The 12,303-nt window shown below is 32.0% G+C and overlaps 1 protein-coding gene across 1 annotated transcript in view; it reads right to left on the bottom strand.

The window, feature by feature from the left end:
• Positions 1 to 4,735: 4,735 nt before the first annotated feature.
• LOC145682723 (uncharacterized) overlaps positions 4,736 to 12,303 on the bottom strand; it is a 130,977-nt gene continuing 123,409 nt past the window's right edge. The window contains exons 17-19 of the mRNA XM_081754108.1: positions 8,797 to 8,838; positions 7,197 to 7,238; positions 4,736 to 4,782 (exon numbers count right to left, since the gene is read on the bottom strand). Coding sequence (XP_081610234.1) covers positions 4,736 to 4,782; positions 7,197 to 7,238; positions 8,797 to 8,838 — 131 coding nt within the window. The remainder of the gene's footprint in view (positions 4,783 to 7,196; positions 7,239 to 8,796; positions 8,839 to 12,303) is intronic.

The following is a 12,303-nucleotide window of genomic DNA, read 5'->3' on the forward strand; positions in this document are numbered from 1 at the left end:
CAAATTTATACGGAAATATTTCTTTGAACAAACCTTCATTCTGTGCTAGGTGATAACGAATTTTCTTTTTTTGACATAAATTGACAAAAGTTAAGAAAAAAGTCACGAATGTATAAAGATGAAAAGTAACTATTTAAATAATTTAAATATTTAAACATAAAGGTTGAAAAATAATTTAAATATTTAAAAACGAAAGCTAAATTAGCCTAACTCAATTTGTATTTCAAATATCAACTGGCGAAGCTAGTGATCCAAATTTAACTCTAAAATGGATTCAACAAAATGAAGTATAAAAAATTGATTATCATTAAAGAATAAAAATGTAATTCACGTAATATGAATCACTAGATTTTAGTACAATTCATAAATAATGTATCCCCAACAAAAATAATTGATTATACTTAAAAATTTGGGTCACTGTGTATGTTCACTGTGCAAGGGTGGTATTAAGATTCGGTCAAATTAGAAAGTATTCTTCATTAGATTAACAACCAAGGTAATTATATCTGAAAAATTTCTATTATAAAATAGCTGGTTTGTAGCAATGATTCAGTAAGAAAATAGAAAGTGGTTAGTATTCTTCGTTAAGACTGTAAACGGGAATAAAATATTTACGCTGTTATACCAAATTTTGAGATTTCAATTTAGAGAAATCATTGACAGAACTCAATTAAATATTGAATTAACTCAACCGTTTAAAAATGCTAAATTATGAGAAAATTGAAAGCAAAGCCAATATTAACAACTAATCTTACTTACTACATTTGGTATAGGTTGCCAGAAAAAAAAGTATTGTTGACAATTTAATGAACAAAATTGGAATTGCAGCTTTGTTTTTCTGATAATTTGATCAGAAATTTAAAATATACGGAAATAAATCATATATTGTGAATAACGTCAGTCTTATTTATGCTAATTTGTCAAACTATGTTCTTGAAAATATATTCGAACCATAAAATTTTAAAAGTGCATTTATGAGAAGAACTATGTCATTTTATTTATTACGATAAAATGATTTTAATGAATATTCAATATGTTCTGTTTCTACTTCAAATTGCATTAACTTAATAATTTTAATGCAAAGAAAGTTGCAAAAGATATGCTAAAATAAGTAAATTACATTTCTATTGAATGCTTTCTGCGTTGAAGATTATTCGGTTAAACGACGTACCACAACACAGGTGTAGTTTTGTCTCTAATCTCATAACTATATTGAGCACTATTTACTTTGTAAACTGTGACAAAAGTAAATGAATTGTTTTTATATAGCCATACATAAAATTATTTAATGATTTTACTGATACAAATTAATTTAAGACGAATTTTTAGGATTTTACGCAATTTTGACATTTTATAAGTTTTCTTTTCCATTGTGGTTAACAACAAGTGAAGAGAGGGAGATTATATATTGAAGTGTAAGATGGTTTAGATAACAACCGAAAATACTAATGACGTCTATTACGAAACTGTAATGAAATGTTTCCGAATGCATATACTATGCCACTTATATGAATATACAGGGTGTCTCGAAAGTCCGTTATCACCCCTACAAAATCGCAAATAGTGAAACAGATATCCAAACAGAAAAACACCTGTTTGATCATTTTAAATGTACAACGTAAAAAAGCAAAAAGTGCTATCTCACGGCCGCCCGAAGGGTTCCACGCGGGGTCGAAATCAAAAATTGCAAATGGTAAGTGGCGGAGTACGATTTCGTTGGAAAACTGTAGGGAAAGGAAAGAATATGGAACAAGTCTCAGCTCTCTAAAATAATCTCGTGAAAAATTGTGGCCGGTAAAATATCAGCAACAACGTAATAGTCAAATCTATGGCCTCCACCATAAATTCAAACGGTGATAAAGAAGCGGAAACAGGAAAACGCGTGTGCCATAATGTCAAAATCAGTGCTTCAAAGTATTAGTATTTATCTCTGGGTCCTTCGCAGCATCTCAGATTGCGTACTGCTGAAAATTTTCATATCGCAAGAGCGCGTGTGGGTCAAGCAGCATATCGTTTGAAAATTGTTGTTAAATGAATGCAGATGGACCAAATATGAGCGCTCTACGATAACACCGTACAAACATTTTCCATTTTAGGTCGTCTTTCCACTTTCGCGTTTTAGTTTGTTTTCAGTTCAATTCGTGTGCCCAACGTAAAGAAAGGAAGCGCGCCCACTGTTTGATTTTGCTTTGAAGGTCTATTATTGGGTTCTAGGTCAAAACTTCCACAGACAAAACTCCCATACTCAAGAAATGTCAACACGTCCACACGATCGGTCATAGCTCCAACACAAACAGATTAATTTCCCAAATGCACGAACGGTCATAGTACCCCAGTCAAAATCCCCACACTCAAGAAATGTCAAAACGCCAACAGAATTGGCCATAACTCCCACAGAAATGGACAAAACATCCACACATAGCAACGGTCACATTCCCCACATAAATGGACAAAACTCCCAAACGCAGAAATTTTCACAACTACCACACAAATGGACAGAACTCCCACACAATCAGACAAATCTCCCACACATTGAAGTGATCCTGGTTGCGCGTCTTGTAAGTTCCACACGCTGAAAATAATAAAAAGAAATAAAAGGGTGTTTTGATCGTTCGTGCATTTGGGAGATTTGTCCATTTGTGTGGGGATTAGGACATGTTGTGTGGACGTTTACATATTCCTTGAATGTGGGAGTCTTGTCCATTTGTTGGGCCGTTGTAACAATTTCTGAGTATGGGAGTTTTGTCAATTTGTGCGGCAGATTTGTTCGTTTATATGAGAGTTGTGACCGTTGCTATGTGTGGGAGTTTTATCCATTTGTGTGGGAGTAATCACTGTTGGGAGTTATGACCACTTACTTGTGTGGAAATTTTATCTGTGAAAGTTATGGCCGTTCCTACATTTGGGATATTTGTCTATTTGTGTGAGATTTATGGCCGATTAGGTGGGCAATTTGATATTTTGTGAGTGTGGGAGCTTTGGCTATGAGGGTTATGACCATTTGGAAATTTGGAAGATTTTGTCAATTTGTGTAGGAGTTTTTCTGTGGATGTTCTGACCAGCTCCCTATTAATGTGTAAAGAAAGAAAGAATGAAACAAATAAAGAAAGAATGAAAGAAACACAGAAAGAAAATAAAAGAAACAATAAGAAAAAAACAGAAAAAGACAGAGATTACACGTCGAAATGGAGGAATATTTATATACCAGTTGAAAGTACTAATTATGATCGTAGAAGAAACTGTAATATGCTTGGCCCGAATACATGTACGGTGAAAGTCGTATGACTGTTTAATTGTACTTTTTTTCCATTTTCACCAAGTATCGCATCCGATCTCATCGAAATGATTTGAATTTATTCTGAAACCGATTACCTAGAGATTTCCGTTTAACAAAAATACTTAACCTAGTTTATCTTACATGCACATTGAATGACTACTTAATACATATTTAGTTATTTGTTTTTGGCAGCGGTCAAGTTGTTCAAATAATTAATTAAAGGTCGAAAGTAAAGGTCAGAAAATCTGCAATTGCATTACTCCAAATAAGACGTGATGTCTATTAATGATATCGTCTGTATGAAGCGTATCACGTAATACATTCATTTCGTAATATTCGTCACTATCACATTCTCTCCTATTAATTCTGAAAAAGCTTCCGACAATACATAGCATGAATTAATTTTTTGTTTGAATAATTTTTTAATTGATAATCGAAACAGTGAGCATAAATACCACTATTTTAAATTATATGTTAAGTAGTATGTTCTATACTCAAAGATCTCAAACGTTGTTTCTTTTCTTCCTATTATTTCTTAATTTTATTTTATTTTATTATATTTCTTTATTTATTTAGACATTATTTTTCCCAAAGGGCAGATTCTCACAGTGGCGGCATTTCCTTTGTTTCTGTGGAGTACAAGATAAAAGTGAAAAAGAAACTATAGCCCACTATAGAATGAAGATCTAAAACGCAAGATGTTTGCACAGTGTTCATATAGAATATCCAGACTTGTTACATCTGCCTTCATCTAACAACAGCTTTAAAACGATATGTACTTTACCGTCCTTGCTATTTGATATCCTTAGTAGTACGGATAAGTTGGTTTTTGATGATGTGTGGGAAAGGAAGCGCTAGCAACTGGCAAAAAATTTAAACTACTGACTGGTAGATATTGGTCACAAAGTGAATAAAGTACGTTTTGTAATTCTACATAATCACTCTTTTTCATAAAATCTTGCGCCTTTTAAAAGTTATGCAAGTGTGACTGCAAATCTTGAACCGTTATGAATGTTTCTAATGCGATTTTTGTAAAAAAAAAAAAATACACCTAAAGATATATATATATATATATATATATATATATATATATATATATATATATATATATATATATATTCTGTTTGTCGGTGGCCTGAGACATAACTTAACGAACAAATCCTGATTTTCTTAAAATATGTATCAATTGGTTCGTTTCCGCCCAGGTGATCCTGAAAATTTTCCAATACTGCCCTACATGCAGGTAACTTTGGCCTACTTATGATGATTAATTTCGTTATTAATTGTTCATAATTGAGTGTGTCCAATTAGTTTTGTGACTTTAACTGCAACACTAAATCAAGGGCCACGTCCTGAAGGAAAACACATGTTCAAAATATTGTCGCATGTTTGTAAATATGTTGTTGGAATATAATTTGATAATGAATTCGCCTGTTTTTTTATATAATGTTAGTATGTTTATAATCGGCAAACGCAGGTATTTGGCAAATCCCATGTTAAAAGGGCTGTAAATAAGAACAATAAAATGAAAATAAAAGTTTCTTGTATATTTGGCAACATCGTGTTTCACTCATTCTAATTTTGGTAATATTTTTTCCTGTGAAATTTACCGTAAGTATACATTTCCCGAATATACACATAGTATCAGTATTGAACGTTTGACACTAAAACGTCAATACATGTCATCATGCTACTGACATTCTAATGACACGTTTAGGAATTCCAATCACACAGGTTCACGATTTAAAAAAAAAAAAAGATTTGATTAAAGTGGCTTATTTTTATGATTTTCGGTGTGGCGAAATCGAAAATGAAGTCCGTTTTTCTCCGTCAATTGCAGTGTTTTTTATTTTCAAAACCATGTTACAATATAAGAATTGTGTAGCATGCAGGCATACACACATGAATAAATTACACCTGCAACATATTGTGTTTGTTTATAATTATAATTTATTTAATTCATAAAGATAAATAAATGAATAAATAACATAAATAAACTTATATAAACTTTAAACAACAAGAACGATATTTTCTATTTCATAGACTTGTAAGGAGAAGTGATGTTTGTCAATAGAGACTTTTTGTCTTTCTTTAAAAGACATTCATCGAAGGTTACTCTTAGTTTTATTAGTTACTAAACTATACATACATCAAAACAGAAATGCTTGGAAGGCACTGAAGGATTTTCCCAGTAAGTATACTTACAAGAACTTCACAGATATTGGAAGACAGTAAATATATTATGCAAAGAAAGTATGAGGAGTACATTGAACACATAAGAATTGATACTAGTAAACCCTAAGCGTTTCTGCACCCTAATAATTATAGAAGAAATAGTTCTCGGAAACCGACAAAACTGACCTACAAAAATACTTGTGTAAATGAAGAAGACAATTCAAAAGTGTTTAATTAGTTTTTGGCTTTGCTTCATCTTCTCCCACCTCTTCTTCCCTACTCTTCCCTCTTAGATTTGTCTGTTCTGAGTCTGTCTTCTATTAGCACCACACAAACTGAAGTACTCCCTCTTCTCCTGTTATTGCTCTAACAAGCGCCTTAGGGCCAGATAATACCCATACTTCTTTCCTACGCAGTATCACCAGATCACTTTCTCAACCTCTTTCGTATTTACTACATCGTTCTTTCGCAGGTATCATTCCCATCAGTAGGAAAGAAAAATTCACTCCTGTTCACAAGTATGGTAAAAATAAAAATGATGTTACTTCCTACTGGCCTATTTCTTCATTACCACCACTTTCACTTTTTTTTTAAAGTAATCAGAGATTCTCTCTTTCAATTTCTTGCTCCATTTATAAACGCCTCGCAACACGGTTTTTTCCAGGAAAATATTGTCTAACTAATTTATAAGTTCTTAAGATTGATGCTGTTCTCAGGAACTCAAATAAAAAAAATTCTGTAACCAATTTCGTTTTATTCATTGTATTCAATCGAGCTCCTAACCTGTGAACACTTCAAAAATTACGTTTAAAATCCTTCAATATCAAATCTATTTTAACGACAGACAAAATTTCTCATTTAATATTCTTGCATAAAATCGTAGATGGCCATATAACATGTAAAAAGTTATTAAGTCAGATCAGTTTTCGAGTATCCTCTAGAACAACACAATAGTGTGATCTCTTTTACACTCGAGCGACTAGGGTAAATAGTGTGAAAATATCCCTTTTACCCGAATTGCCAGTACTAAAATCAATTATCAGAAACTGTAGATGTTTTTTTCAAATGGGTATGCGAGGATGTTCCAGTTAAAGTAGTTAATCCTTAAATAAGAGAAAAATAAAATAAATCATTTAAAATTTTCCAAATTTATTTACAGACGGATCTTTAAGAACATAAATTTTGGCGACTTCATTATGCCACCTGCTATATAATGAAAGAAACGTACATAAGGTAGGAAAAAATATGCCGAAGAGAATACAGCCGAAAGCTCACTGATTGGTAAGCATTTAGATTAGGATTTCAAAGGTGAATATCGTCTTCTGTGATAATAGTATATAGTTAGAAAAATGAAAGATTTGTAATATATTGAGTGAAATTTGTAAACGAGTTGTTCCTACTATTCATATTGGTGTAAATTGACACCTAAAAGGAGTTAACTAAAATAGTATGCATTCTGTCAAAAAACTTAGCACAAATTTAAACAAACTGTTATATTGTTATTGTTGATCATTAAAGTTAGCCGTTAATTTTTATTGGTTTGATGCTTAAACAATTTATGCTACGTTAAGATTAACACTTCTTCCCAGTATATTCTGCTGATTGTGATTTTTCAATAACGTAACTACAGGTACCGTATTCCTGAAATTGGTTAATATTTTACTTTTACAAGTATACATCCCTAGCAAATGTATTTGTCAAGTTCTTAAATATTCATATTTTAATAGTCTAAAGATAATCTTACCATCTTCGACTCTGAAAATACTGGATGAATGAGCTGGTAACCCTAAAAATAACAATAATATTCCATATATAATATTTGTCCGAGTACTTGATAATTTTATATACGTGTAAGTACTTAATACTAGATATATTATACAACTGAACATAACAAATGCCGAATTTATCTTATAATAGGACGGTTCGGAAAAAAAATATTTTTTTCAAATCGACTTACTATAATTCTAAAATACGGGCTGTATATCTAAAGGTGTAACTGTAGAATCCTTTCTGAAATCGGTTCATTTGTTCCGTCCCTTCGTCAAATTCGAAGTTACGTCAAATTGTAAAAAATTTTGCATATCGAGAGATCCTTTATAAATTTCAATTTATTTCTTATAGTTCTAATATAGCGATAATTTTTCATAGATATCTAAAAATACACGAAAAGTATCTCGAAATCGGATACTACCCTCAGTTATTGTATTTAGGTCAAAATTTCGTTAAATAGTTAAAAATCACTTGTTTAATACCTTGTACAAAATTCTGTGTACTTATTATTGAACGGAAATTTCTTCATTACAAGGAACATTAAGAATTTGTTTGGTCAACCTCGTCGGCTGGTAGTAAAGTACAAGAATCAGGATAAAGGAAGAGAGTAAGAGACACGACCTTGATACTGTTAAGTACCAAGATGATACTACATTTTCTGAAATTTGTTTAGAGAAAGACATTACCGAAAATGTTAAATACAATATTGAACAAAACTTACATGCACGATGTTCACCATCATAACATCAAATGCGATTGAACCTGACTGCCATAGCTTTAGCAAATGATAGGTTCAGTTTGTCGGATACATTGAAGGCATCAGTTGCTTTCAGTATCTTATAATACTATGGTTGAATGTGAGATTTTCTTAGTTATAGACAAAAGTAATAGCCGAATTGAAAGGCAGAAAATCAGAAGATCATTACAAAATAAATTTGATGTGTAACCTAAAGTTATATAATTTGATGGTAGGAAAGATGAAACACAGGTACAAGAAAAGATAGACAATGAAATGTTCTGCTGAATAAGAAAATACCATATATCCATACTTCAAGAGATTAATATTCTGTTTATTGCCCATATAACAGAAATGGATCTAGGAAAACTATAGATCTGAAGTATACATTTTAATTAAGATATAAATCTTGACTAAAATCATATTTTTTAAAATAGACTTTCATGGTAACTAATACTGGAGGAAAAAGTCGCCTTATGTATAATATATATAGCATGCTAAACAAGATCTGAAGAAGAACTATTCACAAATGATAAAACTGACCACTTCGTCACTCACATGAATTATATTTATTTTGGTTCCCGTCTTCGAAGAGTTCACGTACACAGAAGATATATGTTGATTGGCAGGTATGAAATATAACAAAAATAAGACGTGTGAAAGAAATTTGAGTCACGCTTATTGACAAATAAATAATGGATCATCTTATATAATTAATGAAATACGAAAAAGGTATATTAATGTTTTAGTATCCAACTATGGGAAAACATGAAGTATTTTTGAATACATATACAAGAATGAAAAATTAATTTAACTGAAATGCTCAATTTGTTCTTACCTGGTTCAGCTGGAAGTAAACATGATTGTGTAGTAGTTGTACCTTAAAAACAACATTGGATTTTCTTGGTTAATTATATTATAACTAACTACCACTGTATTAATTCGTAAAAGAAATTTTAGACCCTAGATATATTAGAGGAACAATGTCAAATTAGGTAGAAGTTTAACTATTATGTGTATCAAACATACCAAATAAACCGAAGCTAGAATACACATGGTACAGTTATTATGTTACTAGGGATGAGTATATCTGTTACGATATTAGCTCGATTAGAGGAAATTTATTTTTACATATTTTTGAGTTTATTAAAATGAAAACCATGTAGTAAAAAATGTTCTATCAAGCATCTTGGGCTTTGAGTAACATTATTAACCTTTTTTCACTCGCGCCAAATTTGTAACATAACTACTCGCGCGTTTACGTTTTTCCAACATTGACATTTTGAGATACAAACAATATTTTTAGTAATATTTATTTGATGTAATTCATGCAATTTGTGAGTAAATTACTAGAACATTTCGAATTGCTGCTATAGTGCTGTCAAAACGTCTTGATCCGTGGCAAAATTGCGAACAAAAGTTCAAACCATCGCACACCTACGCCGTTCCTAAACGAGAGATCCTTGGCGAAATGGAGTGAATTCCTTAGCCGATAGCAGCGCTTGGAACAGAAGACAATGTTACGTCAATTTGGTATATCTATAGCTTGTCAATATCTTTCTCTGACTTCGGGTTTTGAAATCATCGAATCTAATGCCGTGTAACTCATTGCTGCTCTTGCGATTGGAATTCCTGTTCCGTCACATGGCCACTTTCATCTTACATCATCACGTGTTCCCTTCTTCATGGCAATCAAATAAAGACGTCGAAATAAAGCCATTGATTCCGCTCTTAAAAGTTGCTGTACAGTTGCAGTGCTTTCTTCCTCGAAACTTGTTCGTAATTTGTCCAAATACTTGTTAGTACATTTTACAATTTCATCAATCACGTCAATATAGATAAATTAAAAAAAATCATGAATTTACTCAGTGATACCCTTAGCAGTAAGTTTCGGTCGTAGCATCTTTTTCAGAATGTTTTTACACTTTGTCTTTGCCGATGCTGCCAGTTACTTCTTCCATCTTGTTTTTCTGTCTTTCCCAATGAAACAATATTCACTACTTTCACTGTAATTGTAACTCACATCCATATCGTTTGCATCTACACTGTTCTTATCTGCTTCATTATCATGATCAATATCATCTTCATTCACTTTTTCATTACTTAAATCCGCATCACTTTTAGCAGTCACTAATTTTCGATAGTTAGCATCAGACTCATCATTAATATTGTCAAGCCACTTCTGTATCTCACTTGTATTCAAGAAGGGAAACATTGCTTAGAAAAACTAAACTTCACTCAAAAACAGTAAGTATTACATTAACGATCGCACGTTGGAAAATTTCAAACTCCATAGATATATATGGTTGCTAGTTTTACAACGGAACTACTCGCGCGTTTGAAAAAAGCAAACACAGCCGAAACTTTTTCCTCAACCTGTACTGGCAGCTACTACAATTGCAGCACGTCAGCGAGCTTTTAGCTGGAAGAGGGGGAGATACCACTTAAGAAATAACAGGAGGGATGACTCCACTAATGCAACCGTTCGTAAAAATCATTAGTTTTTATTCACCTGTTTGCTTTTTTCCAACAGCGCGAGTGACAAAAGGTTAAACATTATACGAAGATTACCAAAATTATCGAATTATTATTAGCAAAGAACATAAACCACCAATGTACGACCAAATATCATATTGAATTTTCCTATCATAATGAGTATTATTGAAGGCAGAATAATATCAAACTCATATCAGGGTAAGATATCTACCTTAACGCGTTTACCTAAATGATAACTATTCCACGATTTGTGCAAGAAAATTAATATAATTCATTAATTAAATACGCTATCCGGGGTTTCTTATATGTAACATTATTACTGGTACAAAAGAAATTGGGAACAAACTGGAATAAATGCAATAAATACAGTGCAGTGGTTAAATGAATAAACTTAAGAAAACACCTACCTTAACAACAAAAGAGGTATACAGTATTAATAAAATTGAATACAAAGTACGAAATAAAGTAATTCGTAAAATGAACAATTATTTACGCTCAGAGTACACTATCATAATAAATGAATACGGAAATAATTCTTTGAACAAACTATTCATTCTGTGCTAGGTGATAACGAATTTCATTATTTTGACAAAAATTGAAAAAAAGTTAAGAAAAAATTTACGAATGTATAAAGATGAAAAGTAATCTTTATATTCAAGTGTGCTGGCGGGACATAGAGCCCGGTTCCTCCATTTACACCACCATTCTTTTTTTTTTTTTTTTTTTTTTTTTTGCTTCAAGTGAGCTTGGTTTCTCCTTTATACCTGCGTTTGTGTGCAAAGATTTATATATGCATATATATGTGTGTGATGTATATAAATTCAGAGGGGGCTTTAGTTTTCCGCTGTATATAATCCTTTTTTCTTTCCCTTTTTCCTTCTGTTTTTCGTTATTGTTGGTATTATTATTATTATTATTATTATTATTATTCGTTAAATAGTTTTTTTTCTGGATGTGGCCACAAGTGTGGTAGTTTCACTATAAATGTGGTTATTGTTTATGTTGTTTCGTTATTTTGTTGTTGTTCTTTCCATTTTCTTTGTTATGTTTCGTCTTCCGTGTCTCGGTATTCTTTTTTGTTATAATTGTTCTTTCACTTGCTTTTAATTCTTGTTTGTTTGATCTTCTGGTTCGATCTTTCGGTCTGCATTAAAGCCTTTTTGTGCGTGTATGTGTTTTTTTTTTATCTCTCTTTTGTCGATTCTGGTTGGGATGTTTGACTGTTTTTGTTCTTTTTTTTCTTTCCTCATGGGTTCTAGCTTCACTTTTTTTATTCATTCTGTGTTTCTAGTTTCCTTGGTTGGATAAGTTTCTGTTTTCTCTTCGTTTCGTATTTTTCTTTTTTCTATTTACTTCTCCTGATTTTCCTTCTTTTCTTTATTATTTTTTTTTATTTTTTACGTTTTTTTCCTTTTCTTCTGAGTCATCTCCCAGTGTTTATCGTTTGTTTGTGGGCTTGTGGTGTATTTTTGTCTCTGGGTGAAAGCATTGTCTTTTATCTTGCTACATCCCGGTAGTTTGATCGGGTTTGGTTTGTTTCCGTGGTGAGTCATCACACACCTATAATTTTTGGTAATTTTTCTGTTTCAAATCTTTGTTTTGTGCCTAGGATTATTTTCACGATGGGCATCACTCTGTTTTCGTATAAAGGTTTCTTAGGGCCGGTTTCTGTCTGAGTTAACTCCATGTGAACGTAATCGTTCGCCTGGGCAACCGACAACCGGTCCCCCTGTTGTTGTATGTTTGCGCAGGAGAAATTTTTTGTCACCAAATCTAATGTAATAATATACATAAGACTATCCAGCCCTCTACTGTCTAGTAATGAGGCTGGTGGTTACAGAATTTCTCC

Source organism: Thermobia domestica, chromosome 4 (assembly GCF_964235325.1).
Source record: "Thermobia domestica chromosome 4, izTheDome1.hap1.1, whole genome shotgun sequence".
Classification (NCBI taxonomy): Eukaryota; Metazoa; Arthropoda; class Insecta; order Zygentoma; family Lepismatidae; genus Thermobia; species Thermobia domestica.